This window comes from Chroicocephalus ridibundus, chromosome 15, assembly GCF_963924245.1.
Source record: "Chroicocephalus ridibundus chromosome 15, bChrRid1.1, whole genome shotgun sequence".
Lineage (NCBI taxonomy): Eukaryota > Metazoa > Chordata > Aves > Charadriiformes > Laridae > Chroicocephalus > Chroicocephalus ridibundus.
Genome location: NC_086298.1, coordinates 5,622,321 through 5,650,122, shown reverse-complemented (window position 1 = coordinate 5,650,122; position 27,802 = coordinate 5,622,321). Strand labels below are relative to the sequence as shown.

The following is a 27,802-nucleotide window of genomic DNA, read 5'->3' as shown; positions in this document are numbered from 1 at the left end:
AAACAAAATTAACTATGATATTTTGTGTCTTTGTTGTTTTAGACTATCATCTTTTACAGTACTCCAGACGGTCTTTAAATAGACAAGTTATAAGGGGAAAATAGACAATTGTCAAGAGATTATTACATTGAAAAAGAGAGATTTTCTAATTTTATAAAAGCCAGTGTTGTGTTTCCTTGAGAATTGTAACTGCTGCATAATTAATAAGTGGTGTCATGTTTGACCTGGATAGTTTCACTAAGCACAAGTGATGCTTGCAGTAGTTTCTTATAGGCAGCGATGAAAATTTAATAGCTGAGATAGCACGTACTGTTCGGGAGAAAAATATTGCAGAGTAAACCAGGAGTGTATGACATGGATAAACTGACAAATAAGATAGTGACAGTTAGAACCGATAAGTTCCTGAGTAAAACTGAAACTTACAGCCAATGGAAGAAAAATTGTAGAATGGCAAAGCAAGAAGGAAAAGGTACGGTAATGAAACTTGATAGAACAGATTTATTTATTGTGGTATGCATTGTGTAAGTCAAAGTCAAATTTATACCTGGGTTACTCTGGTAAGCTTCCTATTGTTATAAGGAAAAATGTAGACTATTGGTGCATTGAGCGTGAACGCGAAGCTGCATTGCAGAACTTTGGATTCATTTCCCAGTACGGGGAACGTTTTTAACTAGATAAAATTGTTATCTACTACAGTTTTGTAGGAAGAAGAAATTTCAAGTGCCTTAAAACTGGATCATTGTTTAGGTTAAAATGTGCAGTAGGAGTTGTCACTAAATGCAGAGTTTGGGGACTATATGGAAAAAGACTGTCATGGAGTCAGGTATTTAATATCTGCAAATTTTAACAGCTTTATCATTTTTTAGTATTAACACACATTAGATTTGACAGGAGTACACAGTGTAAAGGAATACAGTCATTTAAATACGAAGTGGTCTCTTGGTTTATTTAGAGTTATTAATGGAGCATCTGCAAGAAATCCGAATCCTGAGACAGCGTTTAGAATACTCCATAAAAACTAATGAGAGACTGAGGAAGCAGCTTGAGAGACAAGTAACAGACAAGGAACTAGATCAAGGTAAGAATTTATTTCATGACAAATTTTCCTTTTCTGCTTAAAGCCTGAGGGATCAAATGCTGCTGGCGATGTTTTGTGTGCTTTTTTGAATAAACCCCACCCCTTTACAGTGGGAAAATGATGTGCTTTTCTCTGAATACTGCTGCATCCTGAGCACCATCAGCAGACACGGCTTTTCCGTGCTTGTAGACTGGCGTAAATACAGATCTGCTGTGCCTCTTCCTCGAGTCCATTGCTTGAAGAGTATCCCGTACTGATACACAACAGATCTTTTATGGGATACGGGTATACCACACAGCCTCAGACCTACAATTGCACGTGTTGCTAAGAGAACAGGGCTACCAGGTAGTTTTATGATATTTGATGATGCTGTCGTTGAATTTCATAGAGTATCGAAAGATCCTTCCAGTTCTGTTACCAGCAAACAGCCTGCTTTTTTTTTTCCTGTGTGCCTTTGGACTATCATTATTGTTGTAATGTTGTTGGACTTCAGGATGTCATCCTCTTTTAATTCTCTGCCGTGTCCAGCCAGGGGCAGTTGCGGGAGAGGAAGCCCATTTTATCAACATAATTTCACTGGGGCCTGGGTCTGGTAGGAATAGGGGAGGAGGCGCTTTTTTCTGAATTACATTGCTGCTATTCATCCAAAGTAGGAATTTTGTGGAATTAGCTTTCCTACACCTACTCCATGTATACCTAGGGTGGTCAGTACAGCAGCACTGCTAACATGACTGGTGGAGATGCCTTCTCTGGAATTTTCTGACTGCTCTAAAAAGAGCCAGCTTGTGTTTACATAGAGGGACAAAATATCTGTGAGACAGAGCCCAGGCCGTGGTGTTCGGCTTGTCATTTGAATTGATTGGTGTGATAGATGTGTTCTACACAAAATGACATTGTGAGTTTTTAATGAGAAATACCTGACAGAAACTGATGGACGTTTTAACATAGAGCTGGTTTTCATTCCAAACTCTAATATAAAGCAGTGGATGAAATACCAAAAATAGGTATGCAAATTCAGAGTCACTGCTCTCCGTTACTGGTGTTCAGCATCTTTGAAAGCCAAGTGCTGTGGTGCATTTAAAACTTTTCACCAGAGGGTACCAGGCTTTCACTAAGGGTGCTTTTGTAGCACCTTTTCAAGCACACCGTACCAGGAATGCTTTCCTACACTTTACGCTGTTCTTGCTCTCCTTCCCTTGTTTCTCCCCATAGGACAGTTGATTAATATGCAATATTACTCAGAGTGGAAGGAGGCAATAAATACATACATGCTTTCCTTTTACTCAGTTTCACCAATATTGACATTAGATTCATTATGTTTTACATCATCCCCATGATCCATTTCTGTTGTTGTTTAAATGGAGACTACCTGCAAATGGCACTTTGCTTTCAGGAATAATTTACAGTGATGGAAAGGTGTATAAAAAGCATCCATTTCATTCATGAAGTATTTACACTGCTGGAAAGGCATACTGTTCTCCTGAAATAACCACACTGAAACACTTCCAACTCTTTTACGGCTTCATAAAGATTCTGGCAAGGGCATCCATTAATGCAGTGAAAGTATATTTTCTTTATAAACTGTCTTATGCCTTCCATCTGTCTTCTTGTTGCCTTAGTGCATCTACCAATGCATGGAGGAGAAATTTGGAAAAGAAAGGAAAAAAGCAACTACCTGTTAGAACAGCCCTTTTTGTTACTGTGTTCTTTCAGTGCTTCCTGTTTCTCTCCGTTTTGAAGATCTCTTTCATGTTATCAGATAGGCGGATTCTCTTTTATAGTAATGATGCTATTTTCTTCCTAATAGATGGGCTTTTTTTGGCTTTCAGTATAAGAAGAAGTTCCTAAGTGAAGCTGAAGGAGATTTTAGCTTTGGGACATAATAATTTAAAACTTTTTTTTTTTACTTTTGACTTAATAACCTTAGCTCGTTTTCCTTTAAAAAACAAAACGAAGTTGTAAGATACTTAATTGTTGATGAGAGCCTGTTAAATTCGTATGATATTGAGTTGTTTGTGCAACCAAAGTTAATGCATAGAATTATTCTTCTCTGATAAATATTATATGGATGTATATGCACACATCTGCCCACTAATTTTGCCATGCTATTTTTAATGTTTAGATTCTCTAAGTATTTAAATGCCTCTGGGCTTCTAGTACTCTATAAAATGACTCAAGTGTTGGTAATGACTGCATCGTTACTATAGAGCTGAGGTTTGCAGTGCAACTAGAACTAAATAATTGCTTCAATCATTTCAAATGTTAGGCTTCAAAATAAAATCAAAGGTTTAATTTTGAGTTTCCTAGGTTTCAAAGGTTATTAATGGCAGTTAGCATTAAAAGGGGGTTTGTTTGCTTTTTTTAACCCGTAAGTAACTAAAGTATCTATTGAGACTTACCGTCAGCTTTAGTATGCCTTTATTTTGCTTAACGTGGGAATGAATATTTCCTTCCTCTTTGCTGTGATTTTCAATAGTGCTTGTCTTTCAGTCAGCGTTTCCTTTGAAACCTTCAAGGTACGCTTCCTCAGCACTCACTTTTTCAGCACAAAACATAATGAAAACTCAAGTGTGTTGCAATTGTAGGCCCTGATGCTCCACTTTACTCTGGTTAGATGGACCTTTGCAGCTATGGAGAGCGTAATTGATGTCAGCGGGGCTCTGCACAGAAGTAGTAGTCTCAGTAGTGGGTCAAATTGCAGGATTGTGGCCTTATTACCACTGGCTCTACATTATCCCTTATTATGTGAGATAACTAATAGTTATATTCTAAAGCCTTTCAGTAGAACTGTGATAGCATAACTTTTCAAATAGGATAAAGCTGGGTGATGGGCAATAAATTAAATTAGAATCAAGATGAGACCATCAAGCCTTGCCACTTGAAGTTGAATTGCTTTGTTAGAATCTGAAAGGAAAAAGCCTTTTGAGTTCACATAGCTACCTCAACTCTTTAACATATAGATAGTAAAATGCCATTAGTGCCAGGCTTCTAGAGCCTTTGAGTCTTTCAGTAACGACAAGAGGTGCGTATCATGGCACACTACATCCCAGTTAGGTAGTGGGTAAAAGCTTCAATTGGGATTACAATAAAATGAGATTACTCGGAGGAAGTGCAGCACATCAAATTGAATTGAACTGCCAGAGCTGAAAGGCATCCTCCTCATACATTCAGCTAATTTTTTTGCCACCTGGTTATTTCTCTATTAACCAAATAGTTGACACTCATGTAGTTATCTCAAGCTCTAAAGCATAGGAGATACTGGGATAACCAATCAACTGAAAAATACTTTTAATAGTAACGTTAATTTCAGTGGGTCCTGAAGTGTTTTACTGGTATAAGCAGGTTATAAAGAGCAATAACAATTACTTGACTTGCATTTCAGAGGCAGCCACCCTGAGAGTGGAATGTGGCACTTCTCAGACTGTACTGTAACATTACACATAGCTGTGGGATGAGTAGCATAAATACAGTACATTATGAGGATTACTTCGGCTGGAATTTGACTGGCTGGATACACAATTTAACACTTATATGACTGGCGCAATAAGATTGTCAGAGTAGGATTCATCACACTTAGACTTAGTTAGACATCTAAATCTGTGCTGGTTACCCAGAGCTTCTCGTGGAGGCGCTGGAGAAAGGCAGGTCTCTTCTGAGGACAGGGCATCTCATCCGCAGGGAGGTGCGTGAAGGGTATGTCGGATGAGTCACTCTCTGGAGGCGCTCATTTCTCCCCATGACTATTGATGGTTGATCAACACTGGCTCGGTTATCTAAATTTTAGATACACAAATTTAAGAGGGATGAATCTTCGTCCCTCTGATCAGAAATAGGTTCTCAGCGTGTAATCAGAGGCAAAGACAGTGACTGCAGCCTTATGTTCTAGACTGACATGGTGCCAAATGTGTTACGGGGGTATTTATGTTACTTCCTGCAGTAAGCGCCGTGGATTAGTTGGTAGAATCTATTGGTCTTCTGCGATGGTGTCATTAAACACAGCAGAGTATGAACAGAGCAAGAGAGTTTGCATTATTTTCACAGAACAGCAATATCACAAAATACTCCTGCGTTTTGTCCTGTTGGAATTTTAGCTGATAGGTAAAGACTGGCAGGGATAATTTTGCAATTTTGGTAATGGTTGCCCAGCAATGAGAGGTACTTGTGATGCAGGGCTTTGGATTACTTGGCATGAACCTGAGCTGCCTTTTAGTCGGTAGGGTTAACCTTCAAAATACGTAGGGGAGAAATATCTTTCATAACATGTTTTTCTGCAATTTTTTAAATTGTTCTTGTCTGGAAAGTTTAATCTTTAATGACCTAGAGATGACTCATAAATCATCTTTTATGTATATATTTATAGGTTCTGCAAACATTTTTATCCATGGCTCAGAGCAGCATAATTCCCTGACTTCTGAAATACATTTCCTGAGGAAGCAAAATCAAGTTCTGAATGCAATGCTAGCAAAAGGATCCAGAGGTAAAAATGTAAAACTTTGCTTTGCAGGAGTAGACTGCATCTCATTTCAGATCAGAAAACAGTAAAATATTCACTTAAACTGACTTGACCATTCTTCCCATCCCTGAAATTCCATGCTCAACCACAAGCATTAAAACTGGGGCTAACAGTTACAAAGGAGTAGTCATTAATGCTCCTTCTTTCTGTTTATTTGTGGCATTTTCCATTTTATATTGACTTTCATTTCTCCATTCTTCTTTTTGCATTCCTTTCTTTTTATACGTTCTTTATCCCTTTCTAGCTGTGCCTTTTATTCACATTTTCTTGCTCTTTTTTCCCCATGCTTCCATTCTGAAGCTCTCTTAAAATAAAAGGGGAGGAGGGAGGGAGGGAAGTGCCACAGAATAACATTATTGCTGCAAATGAAGCCATTCGGTACAGAGGAGTTCAGAAGGTTGAGTGAGCAAGCCAAGTCATCTTCTGTTTGGAAACGCTTTAGAAGAGAACAGGACTGAGGGAATCCATTTGGAAGTATTTGTAATTACCGAAATTAATTTTAAACTTTCCTCATTTTCACACCTGTGAAGAGAGAGTATTAGAAGTCTTCCCTCTTCTTTTCCCCCAAGAAAACCAACAGCTCACCAACTAGGTTCATAAAAGCAGCTGTCTCAAAATGCTCAGTTGCCCCTGTCAGCAATTCTTTGTCCCAGAACCAGTTTGGGGAAATATCTTGTACCAAGGAAAGGAGGACTGCAATGACACATTTCGTAGATGAATAGGGCTGGGAAGGAGAGGATGGAGGGGTTTCTGTGAGACAGAGAGGAACATGGGTGCAACATGCCCTAGAACACTCCTCTGAGTTATTTTCTTGCTAACAAGAAGACAACTCCATTACTTTGTGAGGATTGGCAAAATTCACGTGCCTGCTTTGAGACCCTGCTGACACTAGTTGTTGAATACTGTCCTCCTGACCAAATTCCAAGAGGTGGCACATAGGGCTGTACCCAGGTTTTACTGAGCCTTTGTCAGTCCTGGGGGTTAAATGTTGCACGTTACAGAAGATGCACCTAGCAAAAGTCATTAGAAAATTGAAGTACTGAAACCATAAAACTCACAAGAGCAGCTGTTATTTTCTGGCGGTCTCTGAAAAAGCTGGTTTTCTTAAAAAGCATAGCTTTAGTGGGTTGTGGGCATTGCAAATACCTTGTGTTTCTTCTTGTTTCAGATAAACAAAAGGAAAATGAAAAGTTAAGAGAATCTCTTTCTAAAAAGAACGCAATCATTGAGCATCTTCATGAAGATTATGAATGCATCAAGAAAGAAAATGGAAGGTTACAAAAACAAATTGGCCAAAAGGAGGATGAAACCAGATATCTAACTTGTCAAATTTACAGCAGTCGTAATGAATTAAACAGGTATTGATTCTGCCCACATTTAGACATTCATTTAGAGAAGAAAATTGTCAGTGTGACAAACGTGTTTAGCCATAGCCATTAACATTAACGAGGTGCATTGGTATATTCAAAAGGCAAACAAAGAATTATGGAGGAAAGGGGAATGGATTTAGATTTTGAAACAAGAGGTAAGAATTTAACTTCTAACTTAGCCATTTATTGCGACTTAACAGGTTGCAAACAGAAATTAACGCAAAGCAACATCAGCTCTCTGAGAATGAGAAGTTACTGCAGTCACTCCGAAGTGAGATCAAGGTTTATGAAAAGCTGGAAGAAGCAAGAAGGAAGAGGACAGGTATAAATGCACAATTATTTCCATACCTTTACCCCTTGCAACCCTTCCCTCTCTGAATATGATCTTGTCAAAGGACAGTAGGGCTAGGTCTCTGTTTCTTTGCTTCTGCTTGTGTCTGCTACGCAAAGTAGAACTGACAACTTGATGATAAAATGCTGCTTTTTACTTGGAGGTGTAACTGCGAGGTTGAGATGTGTGATATGCTCTGACTAGGCACACCTAAGTTTCATTTAACTTTAGTTAAGCTAAAACCAAATATTGACGATTCAGTGGCTCAGGCCGGATAAGCTTCATGGGGATCTTAGATAGTTACTTGTCATCTGAATACATGCTGCTGCATCCTCATAGGCAGTGCTTACTCACAGAGCTTGTGCTTTCTCTTGTCTGAATGCGAGGATAGTGTCTTCTCCCTTGGGCTGGGGACAGGTGCTGGCACTGCTTTCCGAAGGAGCCGTTTAATAATTTCCTGTCCGCTTTTCTGTCACTAAAGGTGAGGGGTAGGAATGAGACTTACATGAGTTCTTCCTACCCCTTTTAAGGAAGCTATGCCACCACATGGTTAGGTGACATGGTTAGGTAAAAAAGTGGAATGCTGTTCATTGCTGTGTACGCGTTATAGGAGCCAGCAAATTTCCCATTGGAAGTTGTTGTAAAAGTTGGTTATGTTTTTTTTCTTCCTGCTACTTTAAGTAATATGCCCTGCTGTCACTGTATGTCATGCCTAGCTGCAGGAGAAGAGCCCTGTTGGCATAAGGCTTTAAGCCAAAGTTGGCTCAGGGATGAAGTAAGTCTCCTTGCAGAACTGGTAATGTAATTAGAGAGCAGCAGCACCCTCCTCGTGCAGCTGAGCCCCCTCTCACTGTCGGGAGAACGGTTTGCTTTCAGCATGGAAAGAATACATGGAATTGTTTGTGTACTGACCTCCTCCTATGAAAAGACGAACACAGCCCTTGCTTTTTTTCAGGTTCAGATTTGTTCCTCCGGTTGCCAGGTGATCACTATTTTCTTTTTTCTTCTGTGTATAAAATTAAACTTCCCATTCTACTTCTTCCCTCCTCCACACTCTGAGATTACACATACCTTTTTCTTTCCCCAGACTGTGTGTTAATGCACTTCAAATTTTGTAAATCCTCTTCATTCTCTTTTTATTATATTTTTTTGCTTTTGGTATGAGACTTATTAGCTTTTATGGACAAAGTGAAAAATAATTTTCAGCTCTTTAAATCTTTCGAGGGTAGAAGCAATTAAGACATGCTTTTTTGTCAAACCATTATCTTAATGCTGTTTGTAGTTAATTCTTAATATTGAGGATAAATCTGGCTATAATTTACTTGCTCAGCATTCTGATAATGGCTAATATTGTTTTAATTGTTAAAGATGTTAAGTCTTTCTTTTGAAATTGTCTCAGATCCCAGATGTGATGCATCAGAAGAATTCCGAAAAGATCAGAATAATCCACTTGACTTACATGAACTGTTGACTGAAATACAGAGTTTGCGAGTGCAGCTCGAAAGAAGCATAGAGACAAACAAGTCTTTGCATGAAAAATTAGAGGAACAGCTTTCAAAAGAAAAGAGAGAGGAAGTGGGATCGGTGTCAGCTGTGAATATCAACTATCTTTTCAAACAAGAATCTCAGCATTATGCAGGAATGAATGGTACTGTGCCATACATGCTTTTGTTATGCTGTAGAACCTGTGCCTTGTTCTTTAAAAATGCTCTTAAAGCCTTATACAACATCAGCTGTACTTTTGGGAGCTGCCCATCAGCCTTTCACATCCCTTTCCTGTTAGAGCTGTTAGTGCACGGGCAGGTGAAATGCAAACTGCAGCCTTAGAGCCTCCAACTGTCACTTCCTTTTCATTCAAGAGCAGCATTTGCAGAGGGTCTCTGGGATGGAAGGATGCCTACATTAAATTGCCATAAATTTTGCTTACCTGGGGGTTCTTTTTTTAATGCAGAGCTCTATAGCATTTGCTAAGGGTGAGCATGTATTACTCAAGTATGATCAATAAGTGCACTAAATGGTCTTTGTATAAATCAGCTGTCCCCTTTTTGCCCTTGAGGGATAGTTTACCTTTATTTCAATCACTGTTAAGTGATACTGTTTTAGCAAATCAGGGAAAATGTAGTGTTTACATTCAGGGTTAGATTATTGTCCCAATATAGAGGTACATGGGCTAGAGAGGGCACAAGAATGTTGTTCTTTGCTGCTAAAATACTCTCCATAGTAACAGCTTTCCATACTTGCAGTGTAAAGCCACCTCTCCTACTGCCTGTGCAGGGATGTGTTGTGTTATGGGAGCCAGTAATAATGGGGGTTTGGGGTCCATACGCTTCACCTGCACGTGCATACCTCAATCTTGGGCACCACACAGAGCGAGCAGCTCCAGCCAGAGCATTAGCGTGAGAGCTCATGAGACACGACAGGGTTTTTTACCACCTTACTACTTTTGTGGTTCCATCGTGTCCAATCAGAATCATATTTCAGATGAAATACATAATGAGCATAACTCTGTGCTCCTCTGTACAAGTACGAAAGATGTGGAATGTAGCCAATAACATTTGCTACCGTGCTCTGTGCACTTTATACCTGAACGCTAAATTACGGTCGTGTGCTCCAAATGGGGATGGTTCCTTAGGGACAGTCGTCATCAAGTAGGTGTGGAACAGCTGTCATGGGGAACTTGTACCACCAGTATCCCCAGATTGCATTTGTTCCTGGTTAGTTTCTAGGTAGAATCCTAAATGTTGCTTTTGACCTGCATCAGGCAGAGTAGATAGGAGCTGGAGAAGCTCGTTATTTCTTTGACAAAATGGTGAATGGAGTTACAATGGCTTGGTTTGATGTGGACCAGAAAGACTCCTTGGCATGTCAACATCTGAATTTGTTACCTTTCTAGAGGTACTGTGGTTAGTCTTTATTCATAGGTACTTAGGGAATTTGGAAGTTCTGGAGAGAGGGAATATAAATACGATCTTAAGTGTGGTATAGCTGTGGAGAGAGTCATACTTTTTGTGGAGTTAATGGGAAGCTTGCATTTGTTGATTAAAATGTCTTCATCAGGATGTATTTTAGTTTTTCTGACTATGATTTGATTTTGGGAGATATCTAGAACTTCGGCTAGATGCTAAAAATATTAATGCAGGTAAATAGTGGAAGATACATGGCATGGTACTAGAAAACGAGCTGTGTTTTCCTGCTTCCTGAGCCCAAGTGCAGCATCAGCAAAAAAACCCCAGGAACAGAAGTAGAGCCAGGAAGTGTTTTTTTAATGCCTGTTAACTTCTACTGATCTACTCTTCCTTGTCCTGTTTTTGTCTATAGAAAATCTTTGCAAATGCCCTGCTACCAGCAGAAACGTTTGTGAGCTGCAGAAACACGGACGTTGCACTTCGCTAGTGAAAACAGGTACATCCAAAAGTATCTCAAACGTGTGTGTTATCAGTATCCCAGACTTGCTGTTTAAGAGAAGTTTAATGTCCATTAATCCTATATGTAAGGAGAAAAAAAATTAAACACTCTTTCCATCCCAGGTACGCACTCAGCCTCTAAAGACGATGTAGACAGCACTTCACGCTGCAGCAGCACTTCATCTTCCAGTACGGCCTGTACCCCTCGTCTTGTGCCTGGGCATCGCATGTGGGCAGACAAAAACGGGCGCCACGTTCTTGGCTTGATAGAGGATTATAATGCTCTGCGGAAACAGATTTCAGAAGGGCAACAGGCTTTAGCAGAAATGGAGATTTCTTTACAAGAGGTCACTGGTACGAAACTGCAGGAGCCTGGAATAAAGGTAAACAGTGTAAACTGTTGGAGGATGGTGAATTTTACCTAGAGGTGCAAAATGTATAGGCTGCAAAAGCGAAAAACAAGGTTAATGGTGCAGCAGACACCATTAACTGAATAACTCTTGCCAGGACACCTCAACCTCGACAGCCCAAGTCTCATCTAGATGCAGGCACCTATTTGTGATTCTGGGTTAATGAGGCTACGGATAAGTTAGTTAATTCTGGTCCTTTAGTAAGCAATCTCACTTTTACTTGCAACTTGAAATGAGGTGAAACTACTTACTTTTACTACGGAAACTGGTGATTGTTACACTGGAAATGATAAGAAAGCCAAACAAAAAAAACAACAAAAAAACCCACATAAAACTCTAAAAAGCTTTAGAAAGGGCTTAAACTAGGGGCATGTGTCAGTAACCTAAGGATAAAAATAATTAAGGAGATTTTCTTGTAATGAAGACTTGGGATAAACACAGGGAATATGAGACAGTTAAAAGAAATCTGATCTACAGATGCTAAAGTTCCTCACTTAACTTGTATTCAGCCCTTCAGTAACACCAGGTGATAACTGTACATTAATGATTGATGTATGCTAATGAAGGTCGTTTCATATTGGGGAAGCTTTTTAATATTTTCCCACTTCCTGGTGTCAATGGAACACTTTAGCAATATTAGTAGCTAGTCTAGAAACTTGAATATCTCATTAATGATCAAATATTGCCTTCTATGACACAGTGTATCATCCTTTCTGCATCGTGTGTGACACAGTGCTATCAAGTCATGGCGCTCTTGCTGTAATCTTAAACATAATTCTTAAACCAATAAAATGTTTGCCTTGTATTGGATAACGTCAGTCCTTTTCCTCTAGTATCGGGAGAACAACTGGTGTTTAAGTATGCTATTTTTTTCTTATTTAATATTGTTAATTTCTGGATACAGTTAATGATAGCATATTTGGGGTGGATTGAATAAGACAAATCTACCTACAATAGTCAACAAAAGGGAAGGAATAAACTGTATGTGTTCGTGGCAGCTAATAAAGGAACTAAGAAACTTAAACCACAACAGGAAAGGCTTGGATCTGGCATTTAGAACAACGTGCCAGTGGTAAGAATAGTGAAACACTGCAATGGAGGCTGCTCAGAGACACCGTTACTGGAGGCGCTTTTAAAACCAGATTACAGGAATGTTTGAATAATCACATGTAATGCTGTCCTGCCTTGGAGTGGGAAAGTAAACTAGGTGACTAATGGAGCTCCTTTTCACCCCTGTGATTTTATGATAATATTACTGTTGTAAAAAAAACACGCTCACTGCTCTTCAAAAACCAGAAGGGCTTAACCGCATGGATAAATTCGCGCTACTTATTTTTCTAGTTATAATTAGTAAAGGTATTGAAGATGCAGTCTTCAAAAATTCTGAAATTCTTTTTGTGGTATCACATGTGTGCTCACACAGTAAAAGTATGTCTGAATGACACTTAAGACTCTCTGAAGTATCATATATTTTCAAATGACCTAGTTAAGATACTGATAATGACTGAAAAAGTAATCTCTCTCTAAGTTTTTAACTTGTTTTGTTGGTGTAAAGATAAAAGCAGTAAGTTTCGCCATTTGCAGTTTCCTATCAAGCTTTACATCACTGAAGTTTCAAACTACTTAGCAAATGGGATATTTTATGTGACAGGAGGATTCTGGTTAGATAACAATGCTAAATAAGCATTCAAATTATATGCTGCGTGGGGCAGGAGCTGTGAATGCTTTTCTTTCATTCTCCTTCCCCCTTCTGTATCACCATTGCTTTGGTAATTCATTTGCTCCCTTTGCATTCTTTCCCTCCTTTATTTCACATTTATGCCATTTCTTCAATTTCGTTTCCTCATCTGTCAGCAGAGGAAAACATTTTATGTGTGTCCTGATAGTTATTTTAGCATTAAGTGGAACAGTTTAAAGGGTCTGCTAAGGAAGAAACATCTATATTGCTTAAATTGATGTCTGTAATCATTTGACTTTCAAATAATGTGACACGAAATGCAAATGGAGAAAGAAGAGAGTTGCCAGCTATTACCATGTGGTGTAGCAAATCTAGTAAATATAATGTATTATTAATCACGGTTATTGATTAGGATAAATCCCCTTCCTCCCTGAAATTCTCAGATAATGCATAATTCAGCACTCTTTGTAAACTAACAAATTAGCTTTTGTGGCACACAATAGCTGTGTACATCATCTTAAATATGAAATCATACCAACTGGATTTAAACCATTAATTAAGATTACATTTTTGTGATGTTTTAAGCATAAAATATAATACGACTCTAATCTTACGATGTAGGTACCAGACCAGGCATCGCTGCATGGCTTTTCCGCCAATACTCACAGAGTACAACAGATTTTAGAGGAGGCTGCACGTTTACTGAAACTTCTCTGGAGGGTTTCCCTTCCGCTGAAAGCTGTACACGGTACTACTCACGGCACTCAGGTACTACTGTGTTTCGTTTTGGTTTGCGTTTTGCGGGCTTTGTTAACTGTTGTTATGTGTCAAGGAAGACGCACCAGTTAGGAACGTGTCCTTTGGGAAAACCTTTTGAAAATCATGAACCCAGGATGCCCGGTCTCAGGACACGTGGATTTAGTTACCTCTCAGCACTGAAGGCTAAGGCTGAGTGTGTGCTGGCTTTATTTACAAAATACTTTATATTAAAGGTAAAATCTGTAACCCTGTTACATGATATTCAGGAAACCTAGGCAGGTGGCAAACATTCCATTTCAACGAGAAGAGGTTTGGACTCCCTATTATAGAACCAAATTCAATTTGATTATGTATATACTAGTAACAACAGAAACTTCAGCAACTTCGATGTAATCTGAGCTACGTTTTCCTTTTACGTTTTTGATGCCTAAGCTGTAAAATTGGATGCTTTTTTAAAAGTGTGACAAAACCTCGAGACAAGTTTTATAACATTTTAACTAAAAAGGATTGCACTATGCAAATGAGTGAAAGTAAGCTGAATGAGGAATGAAGTATCTATACTGTCATAGCACCAGCACTCAGTAATGAAACTGTTTCAAACTCTGGCTTTAAAATAAATCTAAAGTGTTTTCACTGAGGTTTTTGCATGTGTTTAAGGGAAGCAGGATAGTGATGAAAAAAAACCCCAAACTCTAGGAAAGTAACCGTTTTATATATAATTTTAATAACATTTTTTGATGTTATTTTCTAGCATCCTCAATTGTGTAAAATCACAAAAGCAGTAAGAATGAACTGTGCTTCATATTGAATATATTCAACTGAATATATTCACTAATGTTTCAGCTCCATATTTGGAATATTTCCGTTTGTATCCTGGTGTGTATAGTCTATATAAGACAGCTGCATGTTGGCCTTGATTGCAGTATCTGCACGTATCACACACACGCAGGCCTTTTAGTATGTAGGTGATGCATCTAATGCTTTACTGTCCACACCTTCTTGATCTGGATCAGTCACTTCTGAAAATCCGGCTTCAACGTGTGGGGGATCTGAGTTCCCAGGACTGCACCTAATTAGAGCCTAATAGAATCTTATCCGACATCCTGAGATCTTAGGGATATTAGATTGCTTCTCATGTCTTAAATGCAGTATATGAAAGAATGTCTCTTGAAGATTGATTCTAAAAGATACTGAGTGATTCTAAAAGATCACTGCCTTCTCTTCAGCCCCACAGGAGATGTGAGTTATCAGTTCTTCTGAAGAGCTAAACGCGAGGGGTGAATTCCAGAGAACAGTATTATTTAACAAGTGGCACAACAAGAAAAAAATATGTACGAGCTTAAGTTTGTGTGAGGATCCAGATGAGTGATACTGGCAGGCTATGTCAGGGCTACTCAGAGTACTGTTTTACAACTTGGTTGGAATTGGTGCTGAAAACCGAACATAAACTAATGATACTGTCAAATAATTTTGCAATAAAGCTGTCCCGGTCACTTGTACAATGCCTTTTAGCCCTTTGATAAAGGCAGCATCAACTATTAACAGAACTCTAGGGAAGGAAGATGGAAGTTCTGGACCTGGCAGACAGGATACTTGCTGATCCCATAGCACTGGCCTTCGTTAGATTTTCTAGTTGAGGCGAGGGAAAAAAAAAGGAGAGAGGAATGGAAGTTTAAAAACAAAAGTAAGCACTGGTGTTAAGACTTTTCTCAGACTAACAGAAAAATTAATAAAAGCCAGCTAAGAATTGTAGTTGTCTCCTGGCAGATGTCATAATCATATGTCATTGGGGATGGGAGTGCGGAAGGACAGGCACTAAGCGATGTTTCACTCCTTTAAGTTGTTCATACTCTAAGGAAGCTTGAGGGCTCTTGTACAAAAGTATTGAGCAATTCGCAATGTACAAAGTACTTTTATGTAATACTTTAATGTGATATTTTCTTCTCTCAATTTAGGATGAAGGAATGAAAGCAGAAATATTTAGATTACGTAAGAAATTGTCTGAGCAAGAGAAGAAGTTACATAGCACAGTCAAACGCTTGCACTCCACAAACCAGCTGAAGGAGAACATGGAGAAAGTCATCATTGACCAGTGTAAGTGTATGCTTTATTATTGGTTCTTCTTTTATTTTTGTAGTCCATGGCTACCTCTAAAATTGGAGAAACAACAAAATGAATATAGGCACCTGTTCTTCTGCAAACGCTGACTGGTGTTTCCTTGTGTGCACTCAGTTGTTAGTGACAAACAGGTCATGAGGTTCAGACTGTACAGGACTGGTGGAGCCTCCCTCAAATGGAAAGACGTTGCCCAACTACAGAAGGCTGCATAGAACATCATGAGAAGCAATTCGTGGTTTTACCCAACTCACTGATAAATGTGTCAATCCATGCAGCTGCCACTAATTGCCACTAATTACTTGAGTTTACCCCATTTCAGATACTGCCATTCCCCAAGTTTTCTATCCTACGACAGTTCCTGACAGAGGCAAAGTTACTGTTGCTGTGCACCATTCCAGCCAAAGTTTTTGATATCGTCCTGCTCAAAATTGTGATTTTGCCTCAATTTTGATAAATGTGGAATTAGGCTTTTAGATTTTGTGGGGTGCTTGTCTGTTGTGCGTGTTGCGCGAGATAGCTGCATACTGGGAAAAGCCAAAGCAGCAGCAAAGGAGATTTGTTAATGCTTTACACCAGACTGAGAAGTGCAAGAGAACAGAAGGCTCAGAACAAGGGAAAGAAAAGCTTACTGTGAGTCATTTTTAAAGAAAAATGAGGACATGCTGTGAAATGGTATTTTACCCTTAGCAGCCGTATCTAAAAAATTATCTGGAAACATGAAAACAAGTGGGACATGGGCTGTATTGTAGCTGCGTTAAACCAGGCGTCTGAAGAGATTCTGCTTTAGAGTTTAATCACTCATCAGAAGAGATCTGAATGGAGCTAAACTCTTCTCTACCTTCATGCTATGGCAATGTGCATATGCAGGAAGAGGATTTAATTTTCTTCTTAAAAAAAAAATAAAAATCTATCCTTACCTTCTCTTAAGAGGTGGGACTAAATGACTCATTAGTCTGTGCTGGATGGCATTTGTGTTATCAGTAATTCAACTAGACTGTAAAATGTTACACATCATACAAAGTTATGAAAATGGCCATAATACTATAAGTTACTCAAGTCATTTAAATGCAATGTAGAGGAATAAATGTTATTTTGCTCCATAGCCCGTAATTTTTATATCTAAGGGACATGTATCTTCTGCCTGCAGATTATTTTTTATTTTAAGCATTTATGGGCTGGTTTTTGTTGTATTAAATGATGTACCAGTTACTTATATTAAATCCAAAAATATGCTTTGTTCAGGTTTTAAAGTTAAATAGCTCAGTTTGGGGTTGTCATATAAAAATCAAAGCTATTCTATTATGTCTGTCCAAATAATATCCCTAGGGTAGATTTACTGGTTTAGTTCGGTCAGTCCCTAGTTCCAGTGACATCTCAGACATACTGGGTGATTTCGGTAGTGCTGGGCAGAGTATAAATCAACAGAGATTTTACCCTTATGGCCAAAATGTTATGCCCACAGCCACTCCATCCACCCATACTTTCAAAAAAAGAAAACGGCACATCATCTCCCCCTTATTTTGCTCACTCCTTTTCAGGGCATTCAACCTCATCTGAACCAGGTCCTAATAAAATGAAGCCTGCATTTTCTGAAATCTCCTTAATGCAAACTACTGCCTGGCTAGCAGCAGCTTCACTGTTAGTGTCACAGCTTCGAAATTCTCTTCATGTGCTGAATTTAATATTTTTGATTTAGAAAAATCTAGTTTGCCAGGTGAAATGAATTTACTAGCGGAGTTCTTTATGAGCAGAGTGCACTCTGCTACACAGGAAGACATCTAGATACGATTTTCTGTAAGTTTCATTGATTATGGGAATTATGGATGTCAAGTTACCTTTGCCTTAAAGAGCAATTTCCGAAATGTTTCTAAATTGCATCTGTGCACAAATTCCTGACCAAACGTACAACAAAACTGATGAATCATGTGAAGCTGTTGGATTTTGTTAGGATGCTTACACTTGTTTTTTGTTATTTCTTCCTTTCTCCTTTTGCTTGTGAGAAAGCGAAGGCATGGCAGCAGGTGACCTTGCCTGCCTTCGTTCTCCAAACATCCTGTTAGCTGGCCACTCCACTGAGGGTATTCAAGTTCCCTCTGTTATTTAGTTGAGCATTCCTGAATATATTTAGAAGCAGAGACTGGAACGTTCTTGTGGCTCCGAGTCTTCTGTGTGCTTTCTCTGGCGAGAGAAACTCATTGCTTATAAACCTCATCTGAACCTCTGAACGTGTAACAATGCAGTGCCAAATTGCAGTAATCTGCCAAGGGTATAATTATCTCATGACAGCTATACCCTTGGAGTTGTTGGGTTCTTATTATTGTAATGAAAAATCTTTATTATGGCTAAATTGTTTATTTTTGAGACTGGAATATTAAAGTGGTACTTGTGAATGGTATTTTTCAGCAGTTACGGAGCTGACACAGATTAAAGAATCACATATTTAACCTGACATTTCTAAATAGCAGGTTTGTTTAGAAGCATCCCCTCCTCCGTTCGCAGGTCCCGCACTGTCCCTGCAGAGGCAGAGTAGCTCGATGAGTAGAGGACACTTGGAACCCTTCAGAGCAAGCCGCTGACATGATTTCCCCTAAGCCTACATAGGCTGCCTTGTCCTTGAACTACTGGAGGAGCTGGACGATTTCTTTCGCCATCTGTCCTCTTCCCAGCCCAGCGTCCCCCATACCCTCTCACTGCACAATTTTTCTCCCCCTCCTGCTAACCAACCCCCCTAGCCCAAGCAGGCTACCTAATAGATCAACTGTAGTTAGCTCATGCACCATCTCCCCTTTAAATTTAGGTTTTGACTGGATATTAGGAAAAATTTTTGCACTGAAAGGGTTATTAAGGATTGGAACAGGCTGCCCAGGGCAGTGGTGGAGTCACCATCCCTGGAGGTTTTTAAAAGACGGGCAGACGTGGTGCTGAGGAACATGGGTTAGTAATGGTTTTTGTCAGGGTCAGGTTGATGGTTGGACTAGATGATCCGAAAGGTCCCTTCCAACCCAGACAATTCTATGATTCTAAAATTAAGAGAAAGTCTTCCTTTGCTGACTTGGAAGAAGGGAACCAGGGGATGAGTGTCACAGGGGGCTGTTCGTATCTGCAGCGTTACATGCAGTGATGAGCTGTGTGTGGTTTCACATGTATCATTCTTGCTATGGTAGAAAAACTTTAAAAACACTTCCCTGATGTTTCGATCTGAAAAGCCGATTACGTGCTCGATGGCACGTAGACTGGGGGTAGGAAATGGCATTCTCCTGGTGGCGGCGCTTCAGCCCTGCCCTGCGCTCCCGAGTGAGTCCTTCTGCTCTGCCCTAACTCTGGTTGTCCAGCGCTGCCCCGTCGTCTGGGGTTGGTGCCAGCGGAGGGTTGTACATCAGCCCGAGCTTCTGAACGGGAGTCAGGAGGGAGGAACGGCTCTGGAGTTTGGGGAGTAGGAAAGTTGATGTGGTGGTGGGGGGGGTCTGTACGACTGCCTGGTCACTGCCCGTAATGTAGATGCGAGTTCCTACGTTATTTACTATTTGGCCATAAGATGCGAATACAGGGAATATAGAAAGACTCTGCACTATTCTTTTTAATCTCTTCTTTCTTTCCAGTGGTTTTAACTCATGATGTCTTGAAGAAGGCTAGAGGAAACCTGGAAGTAAGTAAAATTTTTCCTCACATTTAATTCTTTGGTATATACTCATTAGAAATATGCATTGCTGTGTCAGTAGTATTTTGCAGAATTAGTCTGTTTTGCTTTAGGTTTGCTACCTAATCAAGTCTGGGTGACAGCAGTTTAGTATGATAAATAATCTCCAATGTTTGATGTTTAAATTAGAGTTTTATGACTGACCACGTAAACAGCTAAACCTCTTTTTTGAAGCTTTACCTAGATTAATATTCATGTCTGTCATCTTCTTCTAGTAGTTTATTTTCAGCAGATCACAGTCCAATAACCTGTCTACCGAATAAGTTCACAAAAGACACCCTTATTTAAAGCTTGTGTATGTGTTAATAACCGGTGGTGCTTTTTTTTTTATTAAAAAAAAAAAAAAAAGACCCAGTAGGCAAAGCTTTTGCAAACAGCTATTTGCTAATGCAGGGTATTAAATTAGTTTGAGTGTTTAGGTAATCACTGTTCAGATTTGATTTCTCACAGAAGGTTCAGACTTTACTCCCGGAAGGATGTAATACACTCCTTGACTCCTAAATCCCATCCTTCTCCTTACTGCGCTCTGAATGATCGTACATTTCCCAGCCTCTCCTTAAACCTTCCTCTCCCCTTTTCCGTGGATCTCCCGTGCCCTCCGCGGCGGCACCTCCAGGACCGCGGCCCCGGGCAGCTGCTCTGCTCTTGGCTCAGCCACACCGGAGTTAGAAAGTGAGGGCATTAAAAAGTCCTTCTGCTTACAGAAGTCCTCTCAATTGAATTTAAAGATTTGCTGAACACAGAAGCTCGTATTTGCACATCCGTTTGCAACATTATGGCCCAGGGGTAAGGACAAATTGTGTGCATTTTAAGTACTGTAAAATAGTAATAATTACGGCTTTTCTACCCAGGTCCCGGCGGCTGAGAATCAAAAGTCCCCTTCCCATACCAGCAAAAAGAGGATTATTTGAAGGAGAAAGTTCCACCGGTACAGACTGGTCCTGTGATTGTTATTTGCTTCTTTACGCCTTACTATTTATTGATGTAAAAATGTTTGTTCAGCTCTTTTAATGCAATCAGCCTTTGACCAAAAAAAAAAAAAAAAAACAGACAAAAAAGAAATCTTTTGGAAGATAACTTATTTAACATTTTTCTGTACTGTAAAAGATTGTTTTTAATATTTATTACTGAAGCAAGGTACTGGAGGTATTGAAGAAAAATCCAGATTTTTTTTTTTTTTAAAGTTAGCTCATTTAAAATTTTATATTTGTACTTGTCATGTTATAAAAGTATTTGTATAGTCAAACAGGTCCTGAAAGAATCAAAAATCACCTTCCAGACTGTTTCTCTACTGCTAAAAGAATGTAGGTTAAAAAAAAAAAAATCAGAATAATTCTGCCAGTTGTCATTGTTTTGTAGCAATGTGAGAAATGTTCAATATTTTAAAGCATTTTAAACATATCTGGAAGATTCTTCTGGAAGCTGCCTGATGCTGAGCTTTCTTGTTGCCCTATTAGGAATGTAGATTGATGGTAGGTCTGAAAATATTACTTCGAATCAGACAATTAAAAAGAAAAATAATCACAAACATGTTTGTGTTATTTGGTTTAAAACCGGATTTTGAGCACTTACTTACAGAACAAAGACGCCACGTCAGACCGTTTGTTTCCAGAGCTCAAGCGCGATGAAGCCCGTCCTTGGCAGCGGGGTCTGGAGGTGCGGTGGAAGGGCTCGTCCTGCCTGAGCGGGGCTGCTGGAAACTGGCTTTAAGAAGCCACAATCGAAGGCCGTCCTGCTGTGGGCAAAACATTGGTGTCATCCCTGTCCCCCTCCAGCCTCCCCGAGATCTGGACAGAAGGAACAGGCTGCCCAGGGAAGGGGTGGAATCGCCATCCCTGGAGGGATTTAAAAGCCGGGCAGCCGTGGTGCTGGGGGGCATGGGCCGCTGGTGCTTGGGAGCGTGAGGTTGATGGTTGGACTCGACGATCTGAAAGGTCCGTTGTATGATTCTAAGGCTACGTGGGGGACACAACCAAACAGTTTTGAAATCCATTTTTTCTGCTAAAAACTCTGAAAAATGGTTCTCAAATTTAAATAAGTCTTTTTAATATGGGTTCTTATGTCCCATATTGATACATTTAATACTGATATTTGGGCAAGGCCATGGAAGGCCAGTATAAAACATGCCTGATCATGCTTCCCTCGTGCTTACTCATCCTGCCCGGGGCCTTTTCAGTTTTGCCTTTGGTCTGAGCTGCCCGAGCACTCGTGTTCCCCGCAGAGCTGCCGACCTGGAGCCTGCCCGGGTGGCACAAAGTGAACTGGGAAAATAGGTTAGTTTAACCCCAACAGGACCATAACTGAAAGTGATTGTTGGTTACAAAAGTATGGTGCTATCGTGGCTTTACTGAACTAAATCAATTACACAAAGTGTGATTATTTATTTTTTCAACATTTTTTTCCCCAAGTTGATGATGTCCCGGTTTTACACGATGACTTGCCCTCGTCCACCCGAGGAGGTTAGCACCAGCTCTGGGAAGTGTCAGCACAGGGTTGTGGTCCTTGGATGTTGCACTCTAGAGACCAATCGACCTGTAATAGGCTTCCACCAAAACTGAATTTGTGCTTGTTGAAACCTGGCCGTGGAGCTGGAGAGCTTGGCCATTGCCTTGTCCAAGAGCTGGGGGCTGCTCTGACTGGGCTGGTTGTACATGTAGAGGCTGAGACCAGTCCAATACCTCCCCTCTTTCTTTCCACTAAAGCTTTGGTCCCTTCAAATTAGTTTCCCAACAATTTGCTGATATTCAGCTAACCGAATACCACACACGCTCTAAATTACTTTGCTTCTAAATCGTAAATGGTTGGAGCTGCTGCACCCTCCCTTTGGGCAGACCCGCGCTCCTGCGTCTGGGTGGCTGCTATCGCACAGGTCACTTGTAATGTGCTCCCTGTAGGGGTCAGCGGGATGGTTGGCCATATTCTGTCCTGCCGCACAGCCGCTGTGGGCTTTTATTAAAGAAAAACAACATAAAGCCACCCACTCTCAGAGTGCCCGCTTATGTGGTCCCTGGTATGACCAGCTTTTCCCAGTTCTCAGCCCTGGGCCTTCTCTCTGAAGTATGAAAATGGATTTAGTGGGAGGTGTCATGGCCTTCCTGGGGGCATCCTGCTCTGGGAAGCCTTACGGGCCTCGGAGATGCCAACCTCCAGCCCTTACCCCCACCTCGCGTCCTGGCTGCTGAGCTCCTGCGCCTCCAGCCCGTCATGGGAAAGGAAAACTCAGTAAGGAAACGCCGCTGTCTTTAGCGGGCGGCAGGGGGAGGCAACCGCGTGTGTCTGGCTTAGAGGAAAGATGCCAGAAAAATTGGAAAAGTTAAAAATAAACTTCGCAAATTGAAAAGGGAGGAGGGGCAGAGGAAGAGCATGCAGTCAGACTTGTTCTTCAGTCTCTTCACACATTATTGTCCTCACAGCTCACTAAAAACGTCAAGTTAATTTTACTAAGTAGCTAAATTATAGACACTCAGATGTAATCAGAATCTGCTATACATTTCAACTTTCAAAATTAATCATCCTACGTTTTTGAGTTACAACACCTGAAGGAAACAGCTGTACATCTATATATAGCACGCCCATGGCTCTTGGTCGTCTTGCAGCCTTTTTTCCCATTCCCCCCCCCCCCCCAAACACCATCTGTACCTAAAAAGAAATAAATAAATAAAACGTTTCCCTTTCTTGAGATTATTTGCCACTTACTTACTCCTTAACGGTCCCCGCTGTGCCCTCTCGGAGCGCTTCTCCTCACCCCTTTTTCCTTCCCATCAGCTCCAATCGCTGCTTCCAGCTCACGGCAGAGCATGGACACGGTCACGGCTGGGCTTTGTTTAGCTGGGAGCGGGGGGAATACAGTATATCAGTACCTCTTTAAAAACATGATCCTACGAGATCCAAGTATTTCGTCTTAATGAGAAGCGCCTCTTAAACACACACAATTTACTGGGCCTGTTTAAAAATAATTAAAAAAAAACAAAAGAAAAAAGAAAAAAAAAGCTTACCAGATGGAGGGCTGCAGAAGACAAAGCTTATGGAGTGTTAAACTTTGTTCCCATTAAACAAAATTAAATTTTCCTTTAAAAAATACTTACGCAGGAGGAAAATAAGCAGCGTAAGGAAATGGCGTTAAAGGAGGGGCTGGTTTGCTCAGGGGGCTCCTGCCCGCGCTTCGGTTACGGGTTCGAGGTGACTTGAGCCATCGCTTGGGGGGGGGTCAGGGAGCAGCTGCCGAGTAGGCGCCGGGGACCCGCGGGGGGGGGGGCTGTTGGCTTCACCCGCGACCTTGAACTTCTGCTTTTCTCCCAGGCTGTGGCTGTCTCCAACAGGATGCTGAAGGCCTGCAAGATTAAGGAAAAAAAAAAAAAAAATACAAAAAGGTGGCACAAACAGCTTTTTTTCCTTGTCTTCAGGCCCCCTCCAACACGTGCAGCTATAGACGGGCACCGAATAAAGGAACTCTTTAGTGCCCTTGAGGGCAGCGCAGCGCGGGCCGGACCCCCGCGGGTACGGCCAGCCCCGAGCCCTCCCTGCGGGGCGGCACGGCCAGGGGGGAGCCGCGCTCGCGGCTCAGGAACGACGCTGTAATTACCCCTGCCAAAGAGAACAAATAGAAATAATACCCAAAAATCGCAGGTGGTTGGCTGTATTAAAAATAAATCAGTGCTAATGCGTTCAAGCGGTTAAAAACAAAAGCGCAGCAGATCTGTGTGGTGTTTTCATCTCGGCAAAAGCTGCCGGGGCCATTTTTTGGGAGGGCGACAGGGAGGCTTTGGGGGATGGGGCTTGGGGGACAGTGACACAGGGTTATCGTGGGGCTGAGGCCGTGTCTTGAAAAATCCGAGCAGAGGGGGAACGCGCCCACTTGCCATTTTGGGTTTATTTTAACCACTCCTGACCTAGAGGAAAAGCGAATCCTGTCATCGCTTCCAAATGCAACAGAAATGACAATATGGAAAGGAAAACCTAAAAAAGAAAGCGGCGGCACTCGTCGGAATTCTATTGACACCAAAATCCTGATTTACAAGCAGCCAAAGCCTTGCCCTGACACTGCCAAACCCACCCCTGGCCCATGTCCCTCAGCACCACGTCTGCCCGGCTTTCAAATACCTCCAGGGACGGCGATTCCACCACTGCCCTGGGCAGCCTCTTCCAGCGTTTGACAACCCTTTCTGTGAAGAAATTTTTCCTAATATCCAACCTGAACCTCCCCCAGCCCAACTTGAGGCCGTTCCCTCTTGTTCTCCCTGTTACCTGGGGGGAAGTGACCGACCCCCCACCCTGCCACAACTCGGGAAAACGCTGCCTGAACAGCAGCGGTTCCCCCTCCCGCGTTTCTCCCTCCCCTTTCCCTTCCTGACCTCCTCCATCTCCACTTTGGCTCCCAGGTCCATTTCTGAGCCTGTCCGGCAGCCACTAGATGGCAAAAGCAAGTTTGTGCTGGCGGCGGAGCGATGGGAAGTGTTGGGAAGCGTTGGGAGCGATGGGAAGCGTTGGGAGCGATGGAAGCGCTGCTGGCCCACGCCGTGCAGAGCCCAGCACGACCCCGCGCGTCTGTTCCTGCCGGTCTCACACGTCTCCTGCTTGCAGGAAACCCAAATAAACCCAAACAGGCCTCGCCGGGTCGGGCCTGGGCACGTCGCTGCGAATGACATTAAAAAGGTGAGATTTGGAGCCAGGGCTTACTGACTTCATTACTTAAATGAAAAAAACCAAACCCAATCCCAGTCAGTCTTAAAACGTGCCCTACGTGGAAGCCATGTTGGCGTCGAGGTGCCATTACCAGCAGGTTTGGTGCTGCCCTTTGCCCGCGGTGCGGCTCCCCCCGGGGCGAACCCCCAGGTCCTGCTGGGGGGCCGCGGCTTCTCGAGAAGAAACCTCAGGGGAGCCCCGTCCCCGTCAGGGCACTGTGGGCAGCCCAGCACCGAACCCCACGCTGGAGCGAGGGGACCACCCCTTCGCTCTTCGGGGTGAAGCAAAAGCAAACCAAACCCCATCTGCTCCTAAAATACCTTTTTTTTTCTTCCTCCCCACCACCACAAAGCTCGACATCACGCAGGACCCACAGTGGAACACCCGGGTTCTCCCTCGGCTTCTCCAGGCTCTGGAGCAGCGACCAGCAACAAGCCGGGGAAGCCGAGGCTGCACCAGGGCTGGTGACACCAAGGAAAAAAAAGAAAGATTTCAAGTCACTTCGGTGGCCCCTTCCCACCCTTCTGGCCCCCTCCTCGCCCTCCTCCCACACATGAAATCTCCGTGTCCTGCCCCTCGCTCCTGTCCCCAGAGAAGCGGCGCAAAACTCAAGCATCGGCGCAGAGTTACAACGCGTCTTTGCAAACCAGCAAATCGAAAGGGATAAATAAACCAATGAGTAACCCTTTTTCCCACCTATCCACCCGGGAATTCACTCCTAGTAAGTTCCCAGCGCCCCAAAATTGAGCCCTCAGACCTCCCCCCCCCCATTCTTCCAGGGGTGACGGGACCCGCTGCTGCCCCTGCCCCATCCAGCTGCTCCATAACCTTTAAATCGTGAATCGCCCCCTCTCGAGAAAAGCCCTGAATGCCTATTTTTTATGTGTTTATCTTGTCATTTCTTTACAAAGATACTTGTTACAATATTTTTTCCCCCCTCTTTCCCGCCCCCCCAGCCCCGTCGGAGTAATCTGCTCGGGTAATTTGCCGAAGCGGGTTGCTGGGCCATGCATTATGCATGAGATGCAATCTTTATTTTTGCACTCCGCTGTGTGCATTCTCAAACAGGAATGGCACGCAAAACGAACATTAGCAGCTCAAAAAAAAAAAAAAAAAAAAAAAAAAGAAAAAAAGAAAAAAGAAAAAGCCCATTTATTTAAAGGAAAGCCAAAAACCCAACCCCTCCACTCTTTCAAGCTGTTCTAACCGGGATTGCTCAGAGCAGCCAAACGGCAAGAGCGGTCAAGTTGTTCCCATTTCTGCACCGCTGTTGACTAAAGCGGCTCAGAGCTGCCGCCTTCGGTGCGCCAGGAGCAGACAGCCTTGGTGGCGAGCCCAAAGGAGCCCACCATGGCTGAATGGCCCCCAGCGATGGAGCTCAGGTGGCACGTACCCCCTCCTAGGAGGATGCTCACTCACTGCATCCCTCCTGGTATCTACGCACACGCACATAGGTGCACGTCTATTCGCATTTTTGAGCCCATTCTTTCTGGCTGCTAGAGATAAATAAAGCCTGTATTAGCCACTCCCCGTCCCATGGTTTGTGCCGCTTTCAGAGCGCGTCACAGGGACAAACCTCTTGGGCAAAACCCCACCGGCCACATCCACTAAGGCTTTGAGCCTTTTTGCCAGATCTGCTGTTATTAGCCCACCTCTCCCCCCAGCACCCCTTTGCCGTCTCCTCTTACCTTCTCCTGCCCAAGGGCTGGACGCCCGACTCCTTGGCCGGTGACGCCGGGAGCAGACTACCGGTGCTCCCGGTGGGGATGTGGCAGGAGCCGGTGACACGGGAAAGTGAAGTGACCAAGGACGCACGGACCCGAGCGCTGTGGCAAAAGCCTTTGGGTTAAGTGCACGAAGCAGAACCACACAAAAAAGACACAGAAAATTCATAGGCCACCAAAACTACCCCTCCCCAGCCCCCCCGTGTTGCATGCTTGGAGGTTATCTAGTGTCATTTTAGAGCAGTGAGATGTAGCTCATCTTAAAGTCCATTTAAAATGCCGTTGCGACACTGATGTCCTTACCAACCTCTGCTGCGGTGCCACCCTCAGGCCCTCCATCCCCACCCTCCTGGCCACGGTGGGCAGGGGGTTCTCCTCCAGCCCCCCCCCAGCTGGGTTCCGGCCAGCGCGGGGTGCCCCGGATCCGGAGGAGGGCGAAACCCCCGGCTCTGCCGGCCCCGCTCGCAGCCACAGCACCTCGAAACGGCTGGAGGAGAAAACAAAGGACAAGAAACCCAGTCTGTTAATCCCAAGAAGAGGGTGAGGAGTGGAAAAGAACCACAAAGTGGCCCCTGAGAAGGAATAAAGGGGGGAAAAAAGAAGTCAGAGAATGAGTAAGAGGGAGAGAGGGAGGACACGCAGGAAGGGAAAAGGAACAGGATAAAGTGAGGACCTGGATATAAGGCAAATTATTTTTGATTCTTTAGCTTCAGGGCTAATTTATTACAGCGGTAAATCATGCTTAGGATAGGTAATACCGCAGCCAGAGCCTGGATGTTATTTAGACAGTGTAATCATGGTATTAATGCTCAGAAAAGTGGAAAATGTTAACTGCCTACAGGCCGCGTCTTTACGGTCTCCCCTTCTGCTCAGCGTGAAGAAACACCGCACTTTCCCAGAGCCGTGGGGCTTCACGTCGGGGCAGAAGGGTTTCGTGGAAAGGCCAAGGGTTGCATTTCTTGATCCTCATGTCCCTCCCTGGAAGGTCTGAGCGGGGCTCGGGCTCCAAAAACCAGAGTTTTCCCCTCTCCCTGCCCC

At 42.6% G+C, this 27,802-nt stretch overlaps 1 protein-coding gene and 1 long non-coding RNA gene across 7 annotated transcripts in view; one reads left to right on the top strand and one right to left on the bottom strand.

The window, feature by feature from the left end:
* The window catches only part of CDK5RAP2 (CDK5 regulatory subunit associated protein 2), an 84,012-nt gene extending 63,107 nt beyond the window's left edge, over positions 1-20,905 (top strand). Inside the window, exons 29-40 of one of the 3 annotated variants that reach the window (XM_063352870.1) lie at positions 953-1,078; positions 5,439-5,555; positions 6,760-6,949; positions 7,162-7,283; positions 8,248-8,274; positions 8,692-8,940; positions 10,611-10,694; positions 10,820-11,079; positions 13,406-13,552; positions 15,499-15,637; positions 19,261-19,307; positions 20,210-20,905. In XM_063352870.1, the coding sequence (XP_063208940.1) occupies positions 953-1,078; positions 5,439-5,555; positions 6,760-6,949; positions 7,162-7,283; positions 8,248-8,274; positions 8,692-8,940; positions 10,611-10,694; positions 10,820-11,079; positions 13,406-13,552; positions 15,499-15,637; positions 19,261-19,307; positions 20,210-20,269 (1,568 nt within the window). In that variant the 3' untranslated portion in view covers positions 20,270-20,905. The remainder of the gene's footprint in view (positions 1-952; positions 1,079-5,438; positions 5,556-6,759; positions 6,950-7,161; positions 7,284-8,247; positions 8,275-8,691; positions 8,941-10,610; positions 10,695-10,819; positions 11,080-13,405; positions 13,553-15,498; positions 15,638-19,260; positions 19,308-20,209) is intronic. The other 2 variants (XM_063352872.1, XM_063352871.1) reach the window with 2 other exon arrangements.
* LOC134523670 (uncharacterized) overlaps positions 3,051-27,802 on the bottom strand; it is a 42,755-nt gene continuing 18,003 nt past the window's right edge. The window contains exons 2-6 of one of the 4 annotated variants that reach the window (XR_010073375.1): positions 23,444-23,689; positions 23,055-23,186; positions 20,935-21,093; positions 10,828-10,980; positions 3,051-4,851 (exon numbers count right to left, since the gene is read on the bottom strand). This is a non-coding gene — a long non-coding RNA (uncharacterized LOC134523670). The remainder of the gene's footprint in view (positions 4,852-10,827; positions 10,981-20,934; positions 21,094-23,054; positions 23,187-23,443; positions 23,690-27,802) is intronic. The other 3 variants (XR_010073376.1, XR_010073374.1, XR_010073377.1) reach the window with 3 other exon arrangements.